Here is a 27149-nt window from a genome sequence, read left to right on the forward strand (position 1 = left end):
CAGAGACATTACTTTGCCAACAAAGGTCCGTCTAGTCAAGGCTATGGTTTTTCCAGTGGTCATGTATGGATGTGAGAAAGCTGAGTGGCGAAGAATTGATGATTTTGAACTGTGGTGTTGGAGAAGACTCTTGAGAGTCCCTTGGACTGCAAGGAGATCCAACCAGTCCATTCTAAAGGAAATCAGCCCTGGGTATTCTTTGGAAGGAATGATGCTAAAGCTGAAACTCCAATACTTTGGCCACCTCATGTGAAGAGTTGACTCATTGAAAAAGACTCTGATGCTGGGGGGGATTGGGGGCTGGAGGAGAAGGGGATGACAGAGGATGAGATGGCTGGATGGCATCACGGACTTGATGGACGTGAGTCTGAGTGAACTCCGGGAGTTGGTGATGGACAGGAAGGCCTGGCGTGCTGCGATTCATGGGGTTGCAAAGAGTCACACGACTGAGCCACCTAAGTGAACTTAATACTGAGCCACCTAAGTGAACTGAATACACTACTCCTTTATTAACCTCTAGTTGACACACTACACCTCCCCCAAGTTCCTTTGTGTCTTGGCCTGTGTTTTAGTTTTTTAATGTAGTGTTCCCTTCTGTTCTTGCCAGCTCATTCAGCATGTGATTATATTTATCTTTATATATGAATTATTTATAAAGTCTAAGGTCTATATTCTTTGTAGTTATTTACAAAGTCCATTATTTATAAAGTGTAAGATGTCTATTTTTATTAAAACACCAATTAGATTTTAAAAGTTTCTGAGACATATGTGCATATATGTTTTTGAAGGTTGAATTATATTTTACATAAGTTGCCAGTAAATGAAAAACAAATTTACATTTGTGTTGAAATAGACTTGCATTTTATTAATCATACAAGTAGTATAATTACTCATATCATTATTGACCATTTCTTAAAAGATTATATTAGGAATGATAAATTGAAGGCCTGAGAGCAGCCACCTTCTCAAACATTTCTTCTGGTCTTCAGGTCTCCCACTTTATATCACTTTTTCACGTTGTTAGATGACAAAGTGTGTAAGGTCCACCATCTGTAAATATATTCTGGGTTAGTAATTTCTCCATAAGAAATTTGAAGAATTTTTTTCCATGTGATAGTCTTCAGATTATCTGGGTGGCCACTTTTAAGACTTGACTTTAATCCTGCCATAGACATTGTACATGTAGTACCTTGGTATTGATAGGTAATTTTTTTTTTCAAGTTTTAGTTGGAAGTTCTATCAGTTAAGGACTATGAATAGTGTTTTAATCTTTATTTTGGCAATACAATAGAAGCCAACTCTTGGGACTAGTGTGTTACTTTGTTTTCTTGTAGAAGGTACTGGATAACTACTCAGATTTGAGAAATTCTGAGTTAGGCAGTGTATTTATGCATTTGTTATAAGTTCTTGGAAAGCAGGACATCAAGCCATTGTTATTTATTAGCATTTTGTTATATACACACTGAAAGACAGAGGCTAGCTTCATGTTTCAGTTGGTGGGGAAGAGATTCCTCTTAACATAAATGATGAGGTTGGGCAGACGTGGAGGATGGTGGGAGTCCACACCATTAGAGGAGGAAGCGTGTCATGGTGGCATTGCTCCCTTACCACAGCCTCCACACCTTTTGAACAGCTTTTCATGAAAGAATTTGGTAAAAAATGGGACGCGACCTAGAGTTTGTCTGTGAAGACTGTTCTGTCCAATATAATTCTTCGTATTAATAGATTTCTGTACTGTTACTGCATTCAATACCTAGAACAGTGCCAGACTTATATTAGCACTCAGTAAATGTTGAATGAGGGACAAACTGAATTTCAGTAAAATTATTGAATCAAGTGTCTCTGTTTGGAAAGAAATTCATTTAGAGGTACAGTCTCAGGAAATGTGTAATTTTCACCCCCTCATACTTTTGCTCGTAGATTTCATGTGTTATCAAAACTAGAACTTTTGCATGAAGGGTACTACTGTTGAGTACCCTTTTTTGTTGATTAGATATAAATTTACTGGCTACCTAATGTAATTGTAATATAAACATAACAGATCAAACTGATCATGATTTATGTCATGTTTCAATATGAACAATATTGTGGCTTAAGAGGTCTATATCCCCAGGGAAACTCTTGAATTTTTCCAGAGAAGGTTAGCACCAATATTGCCATGAGGGGATAAATTTTTATGCCAGGAGGTCTCAAGCATTTTAGACATAGTATCTCATTACATTCTTAATTTATTAATGACTCCAGAAAATTTTTCTTTAATTGGGCTATAGCTATCAATATATGCTGCATCAGAAATGAAAACTGTGAAGTTTTATAGTACTAATGCACCTAAATGTAACAATAACAAACCCATCTATAACATGTTAACACACATAGTATGCCTTATAAAAATAATTTTCCAAGACAAACATTTTCCATGCATTGTTTTAAATGTTTGAAAATCTTTCTGTTAATCTCTGGCTTAGTAGAAGACAGCTGGATTCTCACATCTGCTTCTGCATTCACAAGTTGAGATACATTGTTACAGTTGGAATTTAGGAAAAAATGGTTTTTTAAAGATAGAGTTGTAAATTTTTAAAATCAAAATAAGACTCATTTTTCAAATAAATTTGGATATTCTTCTGTGATACTATTCCACATCTCAGCAACTGGGTAGTTTAAGGGTTAGTTGCACTGCAAGATCTGAAGTTGTGTCAATGAGCTTTTTGTATTCTCTCATATTAAAATCCATTAGTTTCTCTTGAACTTTGGATTGTTTTCTCATGCATAATTTTATGCTAGTCATTGGGAAAATATTTGTTCACTGAATTATACAGATCTTCCAAATGTTCATTATACAATATAAAAAACTAGTCATTAACACCTCCACTGATCTCATCACAGAAGTTCTGGAGTAGTATTGGGAAGCTCATGGTGGCTGATAGATTTTCCAAATCCTAATTATCTCTTAAAAGCTTAAGTTTTATTCTTGCCAACAAATATTGTTAGTTGTTTTCTTAGAAGTGACAGTTTCACTTTGTTTGTTTGCAAGAAAATGTCTGCCAGATTCTCAGTCTGAAAAACCATACTTTGTCAGTTGTTTTAAGTAAAAATGGTATTCCGTGAAAAAAGTAACTAGTTCAGTTTGTAATTCAGACATTTTCATAGTGCTTTTTGAAACAACCATCGTTTTAGTATGCAGCAGAAGTACTATGTGTGTATTTTTTTGTTACAGAGGATATTGCAAAGATGTATTTTGAGGTTAAAATTTTAATATAATTGTTTTTCTTGCTTCATCAAGGAGCCTCTTCAGTGAAGAATTTTTTTTTTGTGTGTGTGTGTGTTTTTAAGTATAGAGTAGTGAATAGTATCGGAGAAGGCAGTGGCACCCCACTCCAGTACTCTTGCCTGGAGAATCCCATGGACAGAGGAGCCTGGTAGGCTGCAGTCCATGGGGTCGCAAACAGTGGGACAGGACAGAGCGACTTCACTTTCAGTTTTCACTTTCACCCATTGGAGAAGGAAATGGCAACCCACTCCAGTGTTCTTCCCTGGAGAATCCCAGGGATGGGGGAGCCCGGTGGGCTGCCGTCTATGGGGTCGCACAGAGTCGGACACGACTGAAGCGACTTAGCAGCAGCAGTGAGTAGTATGGGGGCTTCCCAGGTGGCTCAGTGGTAAAGAATCTGCCTGCCAGTGCAGGAAATGCAAGAGATGCAAGAAATGCATGTTCAATCCAGGAGCTTGGCAGGCTGCAGTTCATGGGTTGCAGAGAGTCAGACACGACTGAGCTGCTGAGCACGCCTCCTTAGAAGCAGGAGATGTGGTTTTGATCCCTTGGTTGGGAAGGTCCCCTGGAAAAGGAAATGGCAACCCACTTCAGTATTCTTGCTTGGGAAATCCCATGAACAGAGGATCCTGGCGAGCTATAGTCCATGGGGTTGCAAAAGAGTCAGACAGGACTTAGCACCTAAACTGGAGAAGTCAGTGGCACCCCACTCCAGTATTCTTAACCTGGAAGATCCCATGGGCGGAGGAGCCTGGTAGGCTGCAGCCCACGGGGTCGCACAGAGTCGGACAGAACTGAGGCGACTTAGCAGCAGCAGCAGCAGCATCACCTAAACAACAATAGTGAATAGTATGATAACTACTAACGCAATGAAGTATTAGTACCTTGATTTTCACTAAGATGTGAGCCATTTTACCAACTATTGGTTTGTAATAGCAGTATAAATATCAATTCAGTGGAAAAGACATATTATTTTATAGCAGTATCTTATAATACTAAAAGGAATACTTTTGATCTCTAGGATCCCTTAAAGATCAACCTAGGGGTCTGTACACCTCACTTTGACATGTAATTTTAAATTAAATAAAATAATTGAGCTTTGTCATGGATATGACAAATATAACAAATCTTGTTTTTGGTTTTGAACACTTCGAATGGTGTTAGCAAGGAAGTACATGTACTGTAAAACAGAAGTTTCTTCTAATAAGAGACTATTAAAAGTCCATGTTTGCCATTAGAGAGTCTATACAGCCTGACCAGCTAAGAGTACTTCTAAAGGATGGACAAAGTTTGGTTATGGAGTGATGTTCTTATTTGTTTCTACATGGTGTTTCTGTCTGTTTTTTTAAACAGAAACTCTTACAGGCTTGTACTACTGTCCATTTTCTCTTAACCTGTGAAATTGACCTATGAGATTTTCATGATGAAATCTGTTCTTACTCCTTTTTCAATAAAACTGGAACGCCTGCCTCAATTCATACATATCAGCAATATCTACTCCATTTTCTTTTGACTTTTGTCTTCAAGATTTACGAACACCTGTGTTGTATTTGTGTGTGTTGAGGGTGTATGTGTGTTATCAGTTTGCTGAGTTTTAAACCTGGTTTTAAAGCCGTCTTCACTCCAGTTGAACAAGCACATATTGCCCACTGGGATTAATGTTAACCTGTTTACAATTTTTCCCTCTACTTGGGCTCTTGATCTGTATCAGTCGTACATCTCTGCTACCAGAACAGTCTTCCTCACATTTTTACTACTGTTCTTCCAAAGAATTTACTGAGTATAACCAATCTGTGGACACTTGTTTTGATTCACTTAGCTGTCTTGGTTTTACCGACTTAGTTTTTTTTTCCAGAAACTAAAGGATATTTCTTATCCAATAAATTGTTTCATAAATAATGTTATATGTAGTATTTGTTTAAATAACTCAATGAGTTTGTTACACCTGGTGCCTTATTCTCTTTATTTTGCCTGTGATATCTCAGGTTTAAGCCAAGTTTTCATTCATTTAGGTAACTGTAGTTTTAGTTTTAGTTGTGTTCCAGTCTTATGGGTCCTTATACCATTTCTGTTCCAAGATCAGAATAGTAAGGTTTTGAAGAAACTGCTTTTATCTTTCTAATGTTGGTTCCCGTTCTAATAAACTCAGAGCTTTTCTTGCTAGTGCGAGGGAACTAGGTTCTTAATTTTTATTTTCTTCAGTTCAGTTTAGTTCAGTTGCTCAATCGTGTCTGACTCTTCGCGACCCCATGAATCGTAGCATGCCAGACCTCCCTGTCCATCACCATCTCCCAGAGTTCACTCAGACTCACGTGCATTGAGTCCGTGATGCCATCCAGCCATCTCATCCTCTGTTGTCCCCTTCTCCTCCTTCCCCCAATCCCTCCCAGCATCAGAGTCTTTTCCAATGAGTCAACTCTTCGCATGAGGGGCCAAAGTACTGGAGTTTCAGCTTTAGCATCATTCCTTCCAAAGAAATCCCAGGGCTGATCTCCTTCAGAATGGACTGGTTGGATCTCCTTGCAGTGCAAGGGACTCTCAAGAGTCTTCTCCAACACCACAGTTTAAAAGCATCAATTCTTCATTGCTCAGCCTTCTTCACAGTCCAACTCTCACATCCATACATGACCACAGGAAAAACCATAGCCTTGACTAGACGGACCTTAGTCAGCAAAGTAATGTCTCTGTTTTTGAATATGCCATCTGGGTTACCTTACTTTAATTTCCAGACTTCCTTCACAGACTGACTGGAATGACCAGTTATTGCTCAGTAGGTGAAAAAGACAAAACACAACTATGGTCTGTCTTCTGTTAACTGTGTGCTTCCCTGGTGGCTCAGACGGTAAAGCATCTGTCTACAATGCGGGAGACCTGGGTTTGATTCCTGGGTTGGGAAGATCTCCTGGAGAAGGCAGTGGCACCCCACTCCAGTACTCTTGCCTGAAAAGTCCCATGGACAGAGGAGCCTGGTAGGCTACAGTCCATGGGGTTGCAAAGAGTCAGACACGACTGAGTGATTTCACTTTCACTTTCTGTTAACTTAGTGTTTTAATTTCTTATCTTTCCTCACCCGCCTGTCAGTGTACCTTGACTATGTTTAGTCAGTCATTTAACACATATTTATTGAGCCCATCCTTGATTCATATTGAACAGCCACTTTTTTATGTTTGGAAAGTTGAAGTCCACAAGTAAATGAAAGTTGACTCATCACATGATACATGCTAGTTGCTAGTTTACTCAGCCTGGAGAGCTGTGCTGAGATTCTTAAAATTGCTTAATTGGGATTCAAAGTTAGTGTTCCCTATCATCAAGTCAACTACAAATATTCTGTACAAACAGTTCCTTGTTTTGTGAAAACCACAAGGTATTGTGAGCTGAAAAAAATGGGTAATGGGTTGGGATTTACATACAGGCCAGAGTTTGTAAACACTCCTGGTATAGATCAAGTTGAAACAATTGACAGACATTAGAAGGCTCAGTTTCTGATGAAAAGATGGTTACCATTTGCCTAATAAGCACTATGTGTAGTTAAGTACTCAAACATTCGTAATGAGGTGGACTCATTACTTCCCCTTTTCCTGATTCCTGGAGATGTCCACCTGAGGTCTAACAGTTTTTAAAACCTCATAATGCACTCATAAGCCTGTTATAAAATGATTTATTAAAAACCACTATGTCTTCGGGTCCTGTGAGCCTGCAGGATTTTTATGTGATATTCTGTACTGTAATACTCAAATCATTGAGGGTTAGCAGGAAGAGACTATGCACTTCACTTCCCTCATTTTCTCTATGAAGGAACAGAGGCCCAGAAGAGTCACATTGTCTAAAATCACACAGGATACCTGCGATTTGACTTCTCTTTCATGTTATTTTTAATTTTCATGAGAGCTCTGGATTCCAGTGGAAAAGGCAAGGACAAGAAAAGTAGTTTACAAGTTTATCCCTTCTAAGTTATACTTTAAATTCTTAAGATTCACTACTTTGTTGACCATAAATATAACAAAACAAAGTAAGAACAGCCGAAAGGAAAAAAAACATAAAAATTGCCTATAGTTACACACATTCTTCAGAGATATTGCAGTTTTGGTTCCAGACCATCACAATAAAAGGAGTCATACAAATTTTTTTGGTTTCCTAGTGCATGTAAAAGTTATGTTTACACAGTAGTATAAAAATAGTGTCTGTAATAAGAGCATTATGTCTTAAAAATAACATAACCTTAATTTAAAAAATACTTTCAATATAAATATTAACCATCATTTGACAGTGCAGGGTTGCCACAAACCTTTGATTTGTTTAGGGAAAAAAAAGTTAGCGTTTCTGTAAAACATACATATTGCTAGGCACATCCTTAGGAAAATTATCTGAAAGATGCTCATGTGCTGTAATTGGAAGGTAAAAGTCAATGCCAGTACCTGCTAATTTCCCTTCAAAAACTATCTTGTCTGCCTATTTTTTAAAAATTGTATTTGTTTCTCTTGGGGAGGGGGCTGGGAGTAGATACTATAAACTTTTCACTAGAACATTATATTCAAATTATTAAAGACACCCTTAAGATGCTTACATGAAAATGAGATACAGAACTAATTAGCTTAAAAGGATATTTTCTCTTTTTTAATAGTGTGAATAAAAATTATCTCATGAGATTGTATCTTTAAAAATATAGTTTAAATTTAGCATTTATCTTACTGTCAAGAGTGGTAGAATGTTTGTTTTAAGAAAATTCTTTGCTTCTCTTTGGACTTAGTATTATAGGCATACATGAAAAGACGTCTTGAAAATGTTGGGCAAATAAACCATGGTTGTAGTCCAGGGCTAAGGCTCTATAAAAAGAACATGTGCTGCCGTTTGTCATTAATATTTAGAAAATCAGCCAAATAATTTGGTTTTATTGTGTAGGGTTTTATATTTTAAGTTTGGTTAGTGCTGAAGTAAGCTTAGATACACATTGCAATTAGAGCTTAATGTTTTTTCTTGAGATTATCTCTCTCTGAATCCTGATTTGTTGCATTTTACAGTTTTTCAAGAGTAAGTTTTGTAAATATGATTTCATTTAGTCTAATAAAATTTTGTGAAATCTTTTAAGCTTTAGCATCGTAAACGTTTATACACATTTTAAGCTGTTGGTCAAAGACTTCAGAGCTAAGTCTTAAAGTACACCTCTTCATTGTACCATATTTTATGTACACAAATGTGTTATTACCTTAGTAGGATTTTAATTATTTTTAAAGAAGTGGGAAATGAAGAGTAATGCATTTTGTGTGTGTGTATGTGTGTGTGCTGTTTGTGAGAGTGTTTCTTAGGGAGTAGGGAGAACAAAGGGGTATTGCGGGGCAGAAGATTATGAAGTGCTAATGTATCCTGTTAATGTCATCAACTTTGACAAATTACAGGACGTGTAACTGTTTTTGGCAATTACAGGACAGGATAGATTCCTAAAAATAGAGGCAAATTTTTGAAAGGATAGACCCTGGCAGTCGTGAACATCAGTAATTTAAAAGTCTCCAGTGAATGATCTGGAGAAGGAAATGGCAATCCACTCCAGGACTCTTGCCTGGAAAATCCCATGGATGGAGGAGCCTGATAGGCTACAGTCCATGGGGTTGCAAAGAGTTGAGCATGACTGAGCGACTTCACTTCACTAGTGAATGATCAGAGTTTTACAGAATTTGTGATGTTGGGTGTGTATCAGTGTGCCAGGGCCGCCATAACAAAATGCTGCAGACTGAGTGGCTTATAAAAACAACAGAAGTTTATTTCCTCACAGTTCTGGAATGAAAGTCCAGGATGAAAGTGCTGGCAGGTTTGGTTTCTCCCGAGGCCTCTCCTTGACTTGCAGGTGGTTGCCTTCTTGCCTCTTCACATGGTCTTTCCTCTGTGCACATGCATTCCTGGTGTCTCTTCCTCCTCGTAAAAGGACCCTCGTCGTGTTGGGTTATATTCATATTATGAAAGATTCACTCTAATGACTTCACTTTAATGTAATCACCTCTTTAAAGACCCCCTCTTCAAATAAAGTCACTTTCTAAAATCCTGCAAGCTGGGCCTCAGCATAAATTCTAGAGGCACCAATGACTTCACTAATCGGTAAACTAATTTAATTTCTCTCCTCACTCTATTTCATTTCCCCTCCACACACTTTGTGTTGTTAGTTGTCATAGTTTGGTATTTTTTGCAGCTTGTCATGGTTTTAACAAGACAGTTTGACAGTTTCCTATGGGCTTCCCAGGTGGTGCTAGTGGTAAAGAACCACCTGTGAAAGCGGGAGACCAAAGAGATGCAGGTTGGATCCCTGGGTTGGGAAGATCCCCTGGAAGAGGCCATGGCAACCCACTCCAGTATTCTTGCCTGGAGAATCCCCGTGGACAGAGGAGCCTGGTGGGCTGCAGTCCATAGGGTTGCAGAGTTAGACACGACTACAGCGACCTTGCATGCATGCATGCACGTGGTTTTAATAAGACAGTTTGCCAGTTTCCTGTGATAACCCATTGAGGCAGCGTGGCAGTGGATGAACTGTTACTTTACTCCACAGACAGATTGAGAACTTATACCCAACAAGTTTTGATGCATGATTCTTTATGAGTTTAGAAGCTGTTATTTATATAGCAAAATATTACAATTCGTTTCCTTGTGACTGCAGTTGCTGACTATTTAGGACTGCCACTGATATCAAGGTCTGTGTAAGCTGTGTAGTGATACCCTGTGGTGTCCATGGGTCCTTGGCAACATATGTCATGCCTTGGAGTTAGCAATTTCGTAGAACCTCCTGGTGCTAAGAATTTGGTTTCTTTTTATAGTTATTACATTCTTTTACATTATTGATTCTATACTTTTTTTTCCTTCTCTGAAGAAGGTGTAGTATTTGAATGGCATTTCTAAATACATAGATCTGTATATTAAAATTTATAGTTGGAATTGTTCTTTTTCTTCCCAGCAACTTGTAAAGTCGCACGATCTGGCCATGGTTTACATTGTTTAGCCATGTCTCCAGCATCTGTCATAGTGCCTTACACATTGAAAGTGCTCATTTTCCTTTAACTGAGTGAATAAAATAAATGTCAGAAAAATAGTGCTTTACTGCGTTTTACCCCTACAGGCTTTAGCATGGCCATTGTTGCGTTTACTTTTCACTTGTCATTACCTCACCTCCACAAATGCATGTAGTCAGCATTTGTTTGGATTGGTTTATCACCCCAAAGTAATATAAGTAGCTGAGAATGTGACCTTCCTGTATGAAGAGAGCAGAACCAGAGGTACCACTTTCCATGAACAGCGAATTGTAATACTATATTCTGGAGCATTTCTGCTGGGATGTCTTCTGTTTTACCTCTAGTTTAACACATACGAAGTGGGACTCCCCAGAGGGCTGTGCTCTCTAGGCAGCCCATTTCTGTAAGGTAAGTCTGTCCTCTTTCCAATGTGGAAACAATAGGGATTTCAAACACCCACCTTCCCTCCACTCTCAACTCCTCTACCCTCCGCTTATTTCTCTAAATATAATCCATCACTAACTTCAGGCACTTTCTTGTTGTAAAACATTTCTTGGTTGTCTGCCCTCTTTTGGTTGCAACTGACAAATCTTCTAGATTAGACAATAAAATACATTTTTTACTTCTTTAACCAAAATACAGTGGTAAATTGACTTAGATAGTACTTGATCTAATTGAAAGATAGACATTTAATGTCATCAAGGACACAGTTTCTCTTGTTTCTGCGTTGCCCCCCTTCTCCGCCTCTGATATCTCTATTCTGACCTCAGTGATACACATTCATCCCAAGCTTCACATTGTGCCCTTGTTGCCTGCACACTCCTCTCTGAAAGGAGGTTGACTTTATAGAAATCAACACATCTTCTACTAGTGTTTCACTTACTGGGAGTGATTGAGTTGAGACACATGGGATATGGCGTGTGTCTGTGGAGGAGAGGTGTCAACCCTAAACCAAAGATACGATTTGCTGGTTGGCTTAAGCAAATTAAGTACCTTCCTTTGGATCAGGATGTCTGTCCATTTAAACCACAGGGCTGAGAATGGAATAATTCTCCAAATGGAAAGCAGTTGCTGAGTTGTCTTTTCTTAGACAGTGGCTGTGGATTCTACAGGAGGCAAGCTACAGTTTTCATCTTGCTAATTACAGTCGCACCATGTCTCAGCTGCTGAGTTCCAGAGAATCCTGAATCTTACTTTCTGCTAGATGGACTCCCAGCATATCAGTCACTTGGGCCTCTCTGTGTTACTAACATTTATTTGGAAGGGTATCTTGAAGGTGTCCAAGGTCACACTGTGTGACAGTTATTTGTTATTTTAACATCAGAGTCCTTGCAGCAGCTTTTAATATTGTTGCTCTTTTTTCTCCTGTTACACAGCTCTGAGCAGTAGTTGTAGATATTGTGTGTAGTTTCTGTTTTGTCACAGTCTCCATAATGTTGAGGATTATTTTAAAGTGTTTCTAACGGTATGGCTGGCCGGCATGTTTTTGTTGCTGTTGTTTATAATTGGTTACCTTGAATATTTTACTAATGTTTCAGCTGGAGGTATCTTGAATTGGTTCAGTCTTCTGAGTGGATCTAATTTGTTGGTATTCATTAAGAATCAAAATAGCTATTTATCTTTTCCCTTTGGTCCAGTAATTTACTTTTAGGGACTTTTCCTAATCTTGAGGACTATTCTTAAGTGCACAGCTACCAAAAGAAATGGACGAAGAAACAACTTGAAGCATAAATACTGTTATAGGAGTCTTAGAATAATTTAAAATCATCTAAATGTTGAGCAAAGCAAAAATGAAACTAATGTGTCTGCCATGGGATAATATGCCACCACTGTACGTTTTGGTTTTTTATTTTTTTCTCCTAATATCTATTCTTATTTGTTTGTTTGGCTGTGGCACTCAATCTTTGTTGCAGGATCTTTAGTTGTGGCATATGTGATCTAGTTCCCCAACCAGGAATTAAACTGATCCCCTGCATCAGGAATGCAGAGTCTTAGCCACTGGACCTCCAAGAAAGTTCTACCACTACATTTTGAACTAAATTATTTTTCTAAGATTAGGACATTTTGATTGTGCATTTGAATTTAGAGCCTGCAAGAAGTTTTCAGACCTCTAAATAATGTGCTGTAAGTATGACATTCCAGAAAAGCTTTTAATTTTTTTTTCTTTGTCCATATCTTTCATTATTTTTTCAGTCTTGTAGATTTAAAATAGTGTGATTTAGGATCATAGTTGGACTCTAATATGCTCTAGATATGGTATCAGAAAAGAGTATCATGTCTGTTCTGTTTGAGGCCAAAGGCAGAAATGTGGTACCAGATAGGTGGAAGAACAAATGAGACAGTTAAATATTTGGAGCAGTTGCTATCCAGTGTGTGAATGCTGAACTCAGTTTTGTGATGCTGAAAATACCATGTATATTCGGTTGAAGCAATTATACCTGACTTAGATCAACAGTCCTGTTTCTGTAATACTTGCTAGATTTTTGTCTGTGAAGCCTTAAAGTAAAATAGTTCATACTAAACATTAGAGTATTTAGTGTAGTTTTACATATAGATACTCAGCTAAATGTTGGTTAAGATTGTAGTTTTTGTTTTACTCTTGCTGCCTTAATATAGCTGTGGGTTTGAATTAAGTAATTTCATTGCCCATAACTGATGGGGGTTTGAATAAAAGCTTTTATGATCTTACAGGCTGTTTCTGAGAGTTAAAAAGTACAGAGATATTTAATATATATGTTTTTAGAACTAGGTCATTTACTTTTGAGGGCTGAATAAGTATGATCAGGCAGAATATACAAATAGGTGTTTTGTGATTTTAGCAAGTGCTTATTTTGGATGTCTCGTTTAATAGTCTCTCAGCTCCTTGAGGCAGAACTTCTTTTATACGTGGTAACCTCTGCCAGACGTGATATCAAGGCCCATGCCTGTTTGGTACAGGGTAGATTGGATGAGCGTCTTACTGTTATCTTGTGACCTTGCTTAAAGATAGATGTTCTGAAAGATACCACAGTGGAAGAGGTATGGCAGGAAGGTTTTTTGTGTGCCTTCTGAAGATCGGTTGTGGCTAGTCTCTGTGTATCTGGTCTTCACTTGGGGCAGGTGAAGACTACATCATAGAAGTGTAAACAAACAAATCAAAACGGACCCGTTCTGTAAACTGCAGTGAGTCCACTGCTGAAGTAGTGGCATTTTCTCCAGGCTTTGTTCTCTGGCATCCAGGTTTTTTAGGTATTTTGAAAGTGAAAACTGAAGCTTTCAATCAGGAAACGTCTTAACGTTGTCTTGTTTGTTTTTAACGTCTAATATTTCCTGTTCTTTTCAGGTGTCCTTTTGATATTAGAATTTAAACAGACTAATTTCATACTGAACCTTATTCTAGAATTGAGTGTCTTTATAAGAGGATAAACTCAGGTCTTTAAATAAAGAACCTATGTAGTTTTATTGCCACTATGACTGAAACTTAATACAGAGTTTTATTAACCTCACTATTTTTTTTTAAGGCCACATTTGTTTGTATGTTTCTCTTAACTGAAAAACTGTCAATTCTGCATGGCTTGGGACAGCTTCATTTCATGTGTCAGTTCCTAGCTCTTTGTTGTTCAGTCGCTCAGCCATGTCTGACTCTGCGACCCCATGGACTGCGGCACTCCAGGCTTCCCCACCCTTCACCAACTCCCGGAGCTTGCTCAAACCTGTCCATTGAGTCACTGATGCCATCCAGCCATCTCATCCTCTGTCGTCCCCTTCTGCTGTACTCTTGCCCAGAAAATCCCATGGACGGAGTAGCCTAGTATAGGGTACTCTGTCCACGGGGTTGCAGAGTCGGACATGACTGAGCGACTTCACTTCACTTCACTTGTCTGCGCTAGGGGTATGTTTGGTATAAGTGAAAACAGTGATCTTTCTCTCTGAAAGTATGAGCTAGCTGAAGTAGAACTAAAGCTAGAGGAACCCTTTTAAAATTTGAAAAGTTTACCCCTTTCTCTTAAAAAATTTACTTTTGGTTACAGAAACTAGTATAGTACTATGATCAGTATAATAAACCTATTCACAGCAATTTGAACAGACAAGAGCTCTCTTGCTCTTCATGTTTGGTATTTCTTGTTGACTTTACAAAAAGTATGCCACTAACATGTATTATGAGAGTTTTTACAGACAATAATTTATATCATTTTGACTTGTGTTTTTCTTTGCCCCAAGATACATTAAATGATACAGAAGCACTACTGGTAATTGCTTCAATTTGAGACATTTTGGTGACCTTTTATCAGAGTCAGGCATTTTAAGAAATGTGTACATCTTAGGTACTTCAGTTCCATTATTCATTGTTTGAATATTAGACTGAATGATATTTTAGAGGAAAAGAATACTCTTATTTTCTTCATTAGTTGTTTCACTAGGATTCCACCTGACTGAACTCATTTTGGGAGATCCTCTTCATCAATAGTGACTCAGTGTTTCCCTGACAGATATCCATGGTTGGCCAAGTTGTGACTTAATGCCTGCCATATAATGGGTGTTATATGTAATCATATAATGGGTGTGGTGGTTTTATTTTTTAAATCATTCAATCACCAGGCTTTCAGAATTGACTCTTGCGTTATACCTACTGTGTGTGCCAAGCCCATTGTTAGCACTCCTGTGGGTCAGGGTAGAGTTGAGCAGGGTCTCCTCCAGAGCTCAGATCCTCCTGTGTGCCACAGGGGCCTCTGGATGAGGTGTCCTGAGCCAGTCATCAGAGGAGTTCACCTGTATCATTCTGTTCAGTGTGGTGTGTATAGATTATCACATTCAACTGCACTATTTGAAATTAAATGGGAAGAGGTGCCTTCTTCTTCACACGAGGATGGTATTTACTTTTCTCCCATGGCTTCTCCTTTCAGTAAATGTCCTAAAAGACACCTTTGATTCTTCTCCTTTCCTGAGCTCTGTGTCAAGTCACCCACCCTGAGTCTGCTACTTCCTGAGTGTCTCTGGAATCCTGGTGTCCTAGGGACGCTTCTCAGCTCCAGGGCCTCAGTCCAGTTTCAGGCTTCTTCTCTTAGGTGACTGCAGCACCTTCCTAACTTGGCCCCTTTTCTCAGCCCAGTTTCCTTCTAGTTTTCATATTAGAATTCAGGATGGTCTTTTAAAATGTAAATCATACCACTTCCCTGCGTTTCCTGCATTTTCTTCCCTGTTTTCTTGTGACTCCTTCAAGGCTCCTCTCAAGCCTCACATCATTCTGTTTCTTTTTCTTCACGCAGACCTTCCAGTGACTGTTAACTGCTCACTGAATTGCTTCAGTTCTTTTCCTTCCTCCCCAGATATTCGTGTTCTCACTCTCCTGTCTGTCCTTGAGGTCTCAACACTGAAGACACTTCCTCTGAGATGTATTCCCAGACCACTGAATTTGGTTAGGGCTTCCTGTGTGTGTGTTCACTGGGGGAATTGTTACCACCCCCTTGTTTGTCTTCCTTTGTTTCTGAGATAAGCTTGGTGAGTGTTCAGTCACCAGGCTTTCCAGATCTACAGCAGTAGCAGTTCCTATTGTATAGAAGCCTGCTCAGTCCTTGTTAATCTTGAGAGGTTTAAATATATTGTTGCCCTGCATTATAAGAGATCCATGATGTGGCAGGACACTCAGCACAGGCCCGGGGATAGATACCCCTTTATACAGAATGGGCTTCCCTGGTGGCTCAGACAAAGCGTCTGCCTGCAATGCCAGAGACCCGGGTCCAATCCCTGGGTTGGGAAGATCCCCTGGAGAAGGAAATGGCACCCCACTCCAGTATTCTTGCCTGGAAAATTCCATGGACTGAGGGAGGAGCCTGGTAGGCTACAGTCCATGGGGTCCCAAGGAGTCGGACACAACTGAGTGACTTCACTTTCTTTCTTTTTTATACTGAATAGATGTCAGCGTATCCTTTTTTAAACAAGGAATGGAGAAGCTGGTCTGTGGGCCATGTCCAGCCCATTGACTTTTTATAAGGACCACAAACTAAGACAAGGTTTTAATTTTTTGAGTGCTGAAGAAGAAATCAAAAGAAAAATATTTTATGGCACAAGAGTATCATATGCAGTTCAAATGTCAGTGTTGATAAGTTGTCTTATTGGAACCTGGCCACCATCAGTCATTTGTGCGCCGTCGCCGCTCTTGCACTGCAACTGTGGATGAGTAGTTGTGACTATATGACTGGCAAAGCCTAACGCCTTGACTGTTGGGCACCGAGCAGGAGAGTTTTCTTTAAATCCTTTCTGTGACATGAGAACAGCTGTGTATAATCAGGATATATTTAAGCTATATGTCAGTTTCCTTCTTTCCCTCCTTCTGAGAATATCATTTGAGTTTTCAGAACTGTACTCCAACCTCTCTGCCTTATGCATACCTAGAGCTTTTTGAAACTTGAACATTGCAGATTAGATGTTGAGAAAATAGAGACTTCAAATCCTAGTAAATTTTGTAAACAAAACCAGCATGGATGGCTGGTCCCTGTTCCTGTAGTCTGAAGTCAGTCTTTTCCTATATAAATAATTTTCTGATCCTTAAACTCTTTTTTACATTTAAGGAGAAAAGAGGAACAACTTTTTATGCTATTTAATATAATTATTAAAATATGATACTGGAGGCCCTTTTGTAAAATTTTAATCCTTTTTACCAATATGTTGCAGAAAAAGAGACTCAGCTGTGTTTTGGTTGTATAATCTACTACTAACTATTGGAAGTATCTTTATTTGTTAGGATTTATTATTAGGCAATATCAAATCTTCATTTTACATTATTTAATAAAATCAAATGGTTTTTACAACATTGTTTACATTTTGTTTAAAAATATTTTATTGAGAAAATACTTAATTAACTTTGTTTTATTTTTAGGGTTATATCCTGTGTTGTGACCTCATGGTTTAAGTGGGAATAAAGATGAGTATAAGCAGTGATGAGGTCAACTTCTTGGTATATAGATACTTGCAAGAGTCAGGTGAGTACATTCATAAAGTAAATAGGCCTCAAATTATTTTAATATCTTCAAAATAACCTTTTATGCATTTGAAATTTGTACCAGTCCAAACTGTTGAACTTTGTATGTTTCCTTAATGTCTGGACTGCCATTTTAAAGCTATGTGTTACTGCATGGTTTAACTCTCTGACTCTTTCAAATATGTTAGAATCATCTCAGGCAAATATTTGTAACAAGTGGTTTGGCTTTCACTGTTCAAAGATCATTTTTATAGTTCATAATGAAGTGAGATTACTGCAAATGGTTGGTAGGAACATATGAATTCTCAGATATCATCAGTTTGATAATGTATATTCATAGTTCTCAGCTTAATGTTACTGGTCCTAGTTGCAATAAGCATTTCAAAAGCTAAATTTGCTTTTTCATAATGCTTTTGTCTCATCCCAGTTGATTAAGTGTATCTTTGACCTGAATCTTAATGTAATTCATCGGGAGCTGATTAGTAAATATAAATCATTGAAAGATATTTGTTATAAATATTAAGTTATTCAGTGATCTCCCAAGTTTTCTAGACAGATTGAGGTGTTATCCTAAAAAAGAAGGAATATTACAAGGGAAAATGTAGGCTGGATTAAGGGGAAAAAGTAAAAACTAGAAGAGGGGAAAACAGGTTGGATGGAACATAAGATGGTGGAAATGATTGACTGCAATGGAAAGTTAGATTGTCAACATGAGATTGAATTATTTGGTGATTGAAAATGTCTGCGTGTGAATTTTAGGAATTATAACTTAGTTATTGGGATGTTAGTTAAGATAAAGTTTGGTATAAAAAAATAATTTTGGTAGCCACTTTTCGGGGAGGGGTGAAAGGAATAGATAGGATATTGAGCCTTCAATTTTGATTTGAAACTCCAGTTATTCTTTCCAGGGCTTTGTTAGTTGTCCTTTCTTAGGCAGATAATTTAGACAAGGCCTTAGATTTTAGATCATCTTCTTATTGAGATACTCCCAGCTGCACTCCAGTTCTGAGCTTTTCTCTTGGGTGGGAATATTCTATTCCCAGGCAACATCACTATTCCTCTCTGGCTTGGAACAGCTGAGAAAATTATATCCAACAAGGGCCGGGAGGGAAAAAGAAGAAAATAAAGTAACCAAGAATGCAGGATAACTTGTTATGAAGCTTTGAAACTGATAGATCTTGTTTTGTTTTGTTTTCAGTTAATAAACTGGCAGATCCAAAGAGAAAATCTGTAGAATATTTTGCATAAGATATAATGATTATTAATAAAGCGGAAAAGGTAGTGACCCATGGACTGTAGCACATTCACTCACATTTGGATATTGTTATATAGTACTTTAGACAATAGCAGAAAGAAGTTATTGGGGCAGAACAAACTCTGGTTTTTCTGCCTTTGAATTCAACCACCAGTTAAGTCAGAGCTTTGAGGCATTAGACACTAAAGTGAAAAATAGTGTGAAGGATCGGTGGATGAGAAATACAGATGATGTTTTATATCACTGCAGGAAAATATAGCAAGTAAAAGGGCTGGTAAAATAATAATCTGGGTTAATTTATGAAAGTGTCCAGTGATTTTATCAAAAGTCTTCAAATTGCTTATGTTCTCAGAAAAAAATGCTTCTAAATTTTATGTTTTAAGGTATTTTATGTTGCAGTAAACATAAAGCAAGAATGATATTTTTTTAAATACCTTGTATGGTAGACTAATATTTATCGTATTAAATCCTGTGTAATTGTTAACTGTGTTCTTAGTTGTGCTTTGTGTATTCTTTACAAAACTATATACGGTGTACTGGTGATGAAGTGTGGTGTTAAGCCACATGTCTAAAATGTGAACACCGGTCCCTTTATAAAATTGGCAACTTCCTATTTACATTATGAATTTATAGGGGAAAATCAGACTACACTGATGACATTTTGACTTAACAGCAGTTTTTCTAGGAAGACAGCTTGCAATAAATTTAAGAACCACCTATAACCAGCATTCTGAAGTTTGATCCTTTGACCACCTGCATCACAGTCACTTAGAGAGCTAGGCGTGGGCCCCAGAATTTGCATTTTACAGATGTTCCAAGTGGTTCTTAGGCGCAATTAATGATGGATCTGTACTAGTTGTGGGATAATTAGAACTTGACAAGAAGGTGTTGTATATTCACAGTATCTTGGGATCCATCTCCTGAGGGAATAAAATCACTTAACTTGTTTTAATCTTAAATACTCCATATACTATGTGGTAAATTTATTACGACTATTATGAATACTAGAAAATGTTACCTGTATAAGTCCCCCCCTACCCCCAGTTGCATAACTTCTCAGAGCTCCCATTTTCTCATTTATAAAATTTGTTAGTAATACTTGCTGAAAAGGAACTACTGCATGGTGTTCAGCCTCGAATGTTTTATAAACTTCTGTCTGAAATAAGCCATCCTTCCCTATTTGTTAAAACTAATTAAGAGAAAAATTTATTGTAGTATGGTTTTATTGTGCTGGAACCTTTTATCTTTCTCATTTATATCTCTGGAAAATTCACTGTGAGCATATTACTTTGATCATTATCATTTTGCACTGTTATGAACTAGACTGTTCATATTTAACAAATATTTCCTAGGGAATAAAATTTGTTTTGTTTTTTTTCTTTTGGGATTTGACATGTAGTGCTACAATTAATGGATTTGATTCATTGTGTTCCCTTTAATTAGCATTTACCCAAGGGCATTAATAACTTGATCACCCTAATAACTTATATTTAGCAATGATAGGTAGAATAAATACTAATATTATAGTTGGTTGTATACAAGAGAAACTGATGCAGGGTTAATTTTAGAGGAGCTAAACTGGTTTGGATCTTTTAAATTTTCTCCCCCTCCCCTCACTCCTTCCCCCTTTGTGTCACGTGGCTCTCCTGTAGTTGTTTATTTTTTCCTAAGGAAATTGTTCCAGGCAATTATTTGTGAACTTCGTGGCACCCATTTTTCTTGTTGCTTCGTGTAAGATGAAATTTTGCTTAAATTGTGAATTTGGTTTAGGGGAGAATTCTTGGTTCTAGATTTTTTGTCATCTATTACATGTGTAGGAGCTCATGGATGAACCTGTGTTGAACACTGGGAAACAGTTGCATTTGATGATTGAAAACTAACTGGAAAATGCAGAAACAACATGTCCTTGTTACTGAATAATTTTCTAGATCATGATTCTGAATACTGTTATTTTTAAAAATCCTCATGTTTTTAGAACTGAGATTCATCTTGCCACGTAGTCTCCATTTATGAGGTGATGATATATGTAGGCTTAAAGCATTCACTTCATGAAAGATCTTCTTGTCTCTCCTGCACCTCACTTCACTTTCCTACTCTTTTCAAAAGGATGTTGCTTCTCCCAGGAAAGAGGCCTTGCACCACACCACTTCTTACATGATGCTTACTTAAAATGTTATATTTGTTTATAAGGTCACACATCAAACATACACTTAATTTGGAAATCTAAACATGATCATAATGATCATAGTGGGCACAAAGTAGCCAGAATGTTTGTGTATAACTTTATGGTTCTGACCTGTAATACCCAACAGCCCATTCGTTTGTCTTTTTCATTTATTGGTTTTTGTATTAACCTCTCCAATGGCCAGTAGAGTATCAACAGTTAAATGATAGTGTAGTTTCTCTTGACTCAGATAAAGGTACCTGGGCTAGATAAACATTGCTTCTTACATATCCTCCGCTGGTATCGTTTATAAACAGATTTTAACAGCAGGCTGGAAGGAGTTTAGATTAAATGGCTATCAGTAATGTGCCTTTCACCATGAAGAAATGGAGAGGAGAGGTCAGCATCTGATATTTCCACCATGAGTCTTTTCTTTCAGTTTTTGTGAGTACATGGTCAGCTCAAAACTGCAAACAGGTACATAGTTTTGTTTTATAATAAAATATGCAGTGGCATTAATTTGATACATACAGTTGTTGTACACATGACTAATGAACAATAAATAGCAAGCAGTTGTCATAAATTCTGATAATTATACTTTTATCCAAATCACTTTTTCTCCTCTTTTTGTAAACTGAATGACTATTTTTTTTTTTGCTGATAGAGGAAATTCCTGTTACACATTCTGACTGACATACTTGTTAAAAAACAAAGGTCCTTTAATGGTTGCCAAACAGAGAACTTGTTCAATCTTAATAGTAATCTTTTTGTTTTTTTAGGAATAACCAGCATTGTAAGCATATAAGGAAATGTATAAATTGCTGATGGCTTCATAAACTTGTACAGTTCTTTTGAAAGGCAGTTTGGCAGTCATGAACTTCCTTTGAAGTGCTGATGTCCCCTTCAACTTTTGAGGGACTCCATCCTAAAGAAAAAAACATATATATACATGGCAAAAGCCTATACACATAGATATTTGAAGTAAGAGTCTTTTTAAATAGTGAACATTGGAAAATCCAAATGTCCAGCCATGGGGTGAATAATTTACTAGCTGGTACATTTATTGGATGAATATTATAATAAAATTATTTCAGAAAATACAACTCATATAAAATATTCAGATACATATATATATATATATATATATATATATATATATATATATAGGACAAGATTAGGGCACAAAACTGCATAGCCAGTGTATTGTGCTGGACAAAAGGAAATAAAATATGTTAACAGTTGTATTCGGGTTTTGGTGGTGTAATTTTTTTCCTTCACTCCTTCCTTTCCTTTTTAAATTTTTTTAAATAAGTGTTAGGTCTATCTAACTTTTCAACATGCAAGGTCCCATGTAGCATTTTTTTCTCTACTTCTTTTTACCTTTTCTAAAACCTTCACACATTTAAGTATGGAACTTTTTGTACTAAACAAAATTCTGGGTCTATAGGATAGAATTGGAAACAGATTTGGGGTCAGGAGAGTATGTGGTGATGGAAGCAGGGGTATGATTTTCTGGGCTTTTCTGACCTGAGGCTAAGAAAAGGACCTTGTGTAAATCAGATTTTACTTCCATATAGGGCACTGTGTTGTGTTAGTAGTTAAGCTTTGCCTCCCCCCTTCCCACTGCCCCCCCCAGCCCTGTTCAGATACCCTACACCATAACCATGTTCAGAGCCCCTTTTCATGTTCGTATACCCTCCATTTGCAAAGTAGAGTTGACAGGATTTGAAAGACTTGACTTCCCTTTGAGGAAACCATCCCTGTCATCCCAAGAGAGGTCACTCCTGAAACAAGCTGTATGTAGAAAATTGTTGTCTTGTGACCTCATTTCTTACATGGGAACAGTGCATGGCCTCAAAAGTAACTGCACATAGACCCCCCGACCCCCCCCCACCCCCCCCCGCCCCATACCCCTGCCGGTCCTGATCACTGAATATACTTGAATTACTGTATACTGAACTTTGTGGTTTTCAGCCTTAACTCCTCTCTGGATTTCCTTTTCTATCTCCCAGATTTTAATCACTCTAGTGAATGTGTAGAATACTTGATTGTAGAGTATTTATACAAAGTATTATTTATATCAGCTTTGCTTTTACTCCTGGAAAGAAGGGATGCTATATTAGGCAAGCAGGCTAGACTTAAGCATTTCACAGACTATAAGTTGATGCCTTTTGCCTTTTACTATGTAGATCAAAAGCTGTCCCTGAAAAAGTATTGCCTGCATATATATTTACAGATAAATGCAAATATATTTTGGCATAACCCTGGTTCAAGTTTTAGTTTTTCAAGGGAGATTTAAGCCATATGTTTTCTCTGGATTTATAGATTTCCTGATGTGCCAGGATAAATTATAGTAGAATTGCATTCTGATTTAACAAATGGTTATTGAACACTAGTAAAATTAGGTGACATCTAGTTTCCTAAAATGGAAAGATGACTAGACATTAACTCCATCTTCAGACATCCCAGTTGTATTAATCATACACATAAACACAACTGTAGAATGCTACACACCCACAAATTAGAGGATTATTATAGAAGAGAAGTGTCAACCCTGGAGCAGCAGAAGGAAGAACTTCACCTCCATTCACACAGGTGAAAAGTGCGTGGGAACACGTGAAGCCCAAAGGCATGAGATAGCACCATATGTTCTAGGTCTTGGTTGTATTTAACGTGCATTGAGAAGAAATGGGGAGATAAGCCTGGAGAGATGAGTAGGGTGAAGATTGCAAAAGTACCTAGGTGTCACACTTAGAGAGTTTGGCCTTGGTTATGAAGGCCAGAAGGATTGTTGAAGGTACTCAAGTAAGGAGTGGCATGATCAGTTTTTGTTTTACGAGTAGTCTTCTAGCTATAGTGTTGCAAGTGTACTTGACTGGGGAAGAGAGGAAAGATGACAGCAGTGGTCCAGGTAAAGGACGCTGGGGGACTACAGTCCAGGTTTGGGCACAAAAGGAAAGCTGATGACAGAGACCGGAACGGGAGAATTGATAGGGTCTGGCGAATGGTGGAATGCCAGGAGCTGAGGGAAGTTAGGAGGACCTTCCGCTGTAGCATGGCAAGGTGAAAAATTTCTAAGGAAGAAGTTGTTTTAGGGACGGGAAGAAGAGTAGTTTCAAACGTAATTTTAAGCTGCTTTGTAATGCTGTAACTAGAAGTTTTTAAAAAGTTATTGTTCAATTCAGCATGTGTTTAAGAAGAGCATTTTAAGTGTGGACCTCCTTTAGGGCAAATATATATTAACGATAAATGCCGAAACACTATTAAAGATGACTTTAGGGTTGTTTTCTTGCTGTTTGAGAAGATTGTAAGTGCATATGTAATACCTTAGGATGGCACAGAGCACCTGGTCTCACAAAAAAAATTCAGAACATAGGCAACATTCCAGTTAAAAATTGACATTGTTCTATGTGCAGCTCAGGATATTCTTGGACATAATCTTGAACTTTGTCATCTAATTAAAGAGTCTAAATGTAATTAATAATTATTTAAATTGTACTCAGAAATTGGAGTACAGAAGTCATAGACTTTGCTACAGTTTAGAAGGCTTTGAAAAATCAAAGTATCTTGCTTATTAATAAAATGTCTTAATGTCTCATGTGGTACTGATGACACTTTCTAATACCTTGGAATGAAATAAGAATAATGATGCAGTCTTTTATTTTTTGTTGATATGCAGGAGCTCACTCTGCCTTAGCTTTATCCTCGACCCTATTCTAACTGCTCAGTAGGATGGGGGGAATGCAGTGGTTATGGCCATGGTCCCTGAATAAATCTTTATTTTCTTTGTGTTTTCTCATCTGCTGAGAAAGATGAGAAGTTAATAAGATTATATATGTGTGCATGATACAGGCCCTCTGTAAGTGATATCGTCTATCTTGAAGTCTTCTACTCCAAGCCACTTGGTTATTTAGCTTTTTTTCCCCCTTTCTGTTTATGACTTACTGCAGAATTTATTTCGGGAGGGATATGAAATTGAGAACAGAAGTCTCCAGCGTCAGTGCTTCTGGATTTCACTGCCATGATCTCATAACCTTTCTCCCCAATCCTTCCTAGTCTTTTTTCTCAGTTTCCTATCCTGGTGATCTGGGATCTGCTCATACTCAAGTAGTTCTGGGTTTCCTGATAAGGACGGAGCAAAACAGTGCTTTTTTCATTTGTGTTTTTTGTGCCTTCTTGTGAGCTCAGATTAAGTTGCAGATTATAAATATGTTTTTAATAATGATCTTGTTTGTCTATGGGTGAAATCAAGAAGTCAAAATTCAAGCATCTTCTTACTTCTCACTATGGGTAGTTACAGAAATGGTTAGGTATTCCAAAGAGGTAAGGAAGGGACAGCCCTAAGGGAAATCAGCTTAGGTGTACTGTGACTCTCTGTTAACCATTTAAAATAGGTTCTAGCCACATGCTCTTTGAGAGCACACAGTATTTTATGATAGACGGTTCATAAGTGCCACAAGGAGTCTGAGAGTGCAAGCACAAAACAAGAAAGCATGGGCTAAGCACGAAACATGTAAGGATAGACGGGCTCGACAGCACGTTGCATGGGTTAGATCAGTTTAACCAAGACCCAGATCGTGTTCATTTACCTTATTTAACATTCTGTACAGATGTATAATTTAATTGAATTATTTAACATTAATGATAGTTAACACTAGTTAAGCTCTGACGGATATGTTGGTAAAGAGAATAACCACCCTCGGTCTGTCAGTTTACTAGAATTTTACTTTTGGATTTGGACTTGACTTTCATAAAAAGTAAGAGTGACTTAAATTGATTTAAAATTAGACTTTTGTAATGTGAATATTTTGGTTTGAGTATTTCAAATTAAAATCAAAGAGTTGTTGATGGACATTCAAATTGGATTTTCGCTTGTCAGCTGTTCTTTTTCTAAAGCTTCCATTTAGATGGATTATTACTAAGTAGCAAAAAATTAGTAACTTTTTCTTAGTACTTAATCATATATACAATCAAAGTTAAGCATGAAAATTATTTTTCATTATTAAATTACAGTTTTCATTCCTTACGTTTTAGTTTGCTTTTTATTTCCTAAGTAGATTTTTAAAATAGCCTACAAAATATAGAATTTCAAGATGTATGATGATTTATATATAGAAATTTTAATATATTACAGAAATATTAAATGTCATTTAATTTATCTTGAGTGAAGCAGTTGAGTCACATGACTTAAAAAGGCTTTTCCCCTACTCTAAAGTTTAATACTATTTGTTGCGGAAAATTATGTGCTACGGTTATATAATTAAAGTGAAGAGGAAAATACATGAAGGTTAATGTGTTTGGATTTTGATACTTCTTTTGTTTAAAAACATATTTGACCTTAGCTAACAGTCTGGGATTTCAGATGGGTGTAATGTGGATTTGAAAGATTACAGAAGTCTTTCCTTTGGGTTACATTGCATATTGCCATTTGGAGAATAAATTGTTGTACCTTTTCTTTTGCTTTCAGGATTTTCTCATTCAGCGTTCACCTTCGGTATAGAAAGCCATATTAGTCAGTCTAACATAAATGGTGCCCTCGTCCCGCCTGCTGCATTGATTTCTATCATCCAGAAAGGTCTACAGTATGTAGAGGCAGAAGTTAGTATTAATGAGGTAAGGAAGATTTAGTTCAAGTACTAAGTCTAACTCTTAAATGCTTCCTTAAATATCTGGTATCTTGCTTGCTCATTCATTATCTGACTTCAGCTTCACCAGGTAAACAAAACTGAAGGACATTATTCCTAATGTGGTGTCAGGGCGCACAGGCAAGGCTGATGGCTCTCAACTATAAGGACTACTATCTTATTGCTTTTTACATGGTTTAATAAGTAAACAGTAAGAACTGTGGGAGATGGTGATGGTGATGGACAGGGAGGCCTGGCGTGCTGCGATTCATGGGGTTGCAAAGAGTTGGACATGACTGAGTGACTGAACTGAACTGAACTGAAGAAATAATTCTCTTTAAAATAAGAAAATTGTGCTGTGGAATACTGAGACCATAATTGATTGTGAAATTAGAAGATCTTAGGTTATTTGGTTGTAAGTGATTTTGGAAGGCACCTGTCTACAGTCTGTATGATATAGGTAGTTTAACTCGTGTCAATCAATTATGGCCTGTGAGCCAGAGTCTGCCTATTGCTTGTTTCTGTAAAGTTTGCTTGGGGCATAGTCACACTCCTTAATTTACGTATTATCTAGCTTTTGTGCTACAGTGGCAGCATTGAGTGGTTGTGACAGAGACCTTAGGTCTGCAAAGCCCAAAATATACAGAAAGACTCTGCACACCCTGGCATAGCTGAAAATTGTTATACATGGTCAGGATTTGTGATATATGGAGCTTTTCACCTTATTTTCATTTCAGAGATTAACATATTCCCCTTTCCTTTTGCAGGTATTTAAAAACTAAAGCTCCATGGTTTCTATACCAGTATTTATTACTATAATTATAATGTACTAAAGTGATTATTTTTTAAATTTCCTCATGTCTATACTGAAAAATCTACTGATTCTAAATT

The 27149-nt window shown here is 37.4% G+C and overlaps 1 protein-coding gene across 4 annotated transcripts in view; it reads left to right on the forward strand.

Moving 5' to 3' along the window:
- Window positions 1-27149, forward strand: part of TBL1XR1 (TBL1X/Y related 1) — a 176771-nt gene that overhangs the window by 120499 nt on the left and 29123 nt on the right. For 3 of the 4 annotated variants that reach the window (XM_069559600.1, XM_069559618.1, XM_069559609.1), the window contains 2 exons: window positions 17114-17216; window positions 26102-26247. In XM_069559600.1, the coding sequence (XP_069415701.1) occupies window positions 17159-17216; window positions 26102-26247 (204 nt within the window). In that variant the 5' untranslated portion in view covers window positions 17114-17158. The remainder of the gene's footprint in view (window positions 1-17113; window positions 17217-26101; window positions 26248-27149) is intronic. The other variant, XM_069559627.1, reaches the window with a different exon arrangement.

This window comes from Ovis canadensis, chromosome 1 (genome assembly GCF_042477335.2).
Source record: "Ovis canadensis isolate MfBH-ARS-UI-01 breed Bighorn chromosome 1, ARS-UI_OviCan_v2, whole genome shotgun sequence".
Classification (NCBI taxonomy): domain Eukaryota; kingdom Metazoa; phylum Chordata; class Mammalia; order Artiodactyla; family Bovidae; genus Ovis; species Ovis canadensis.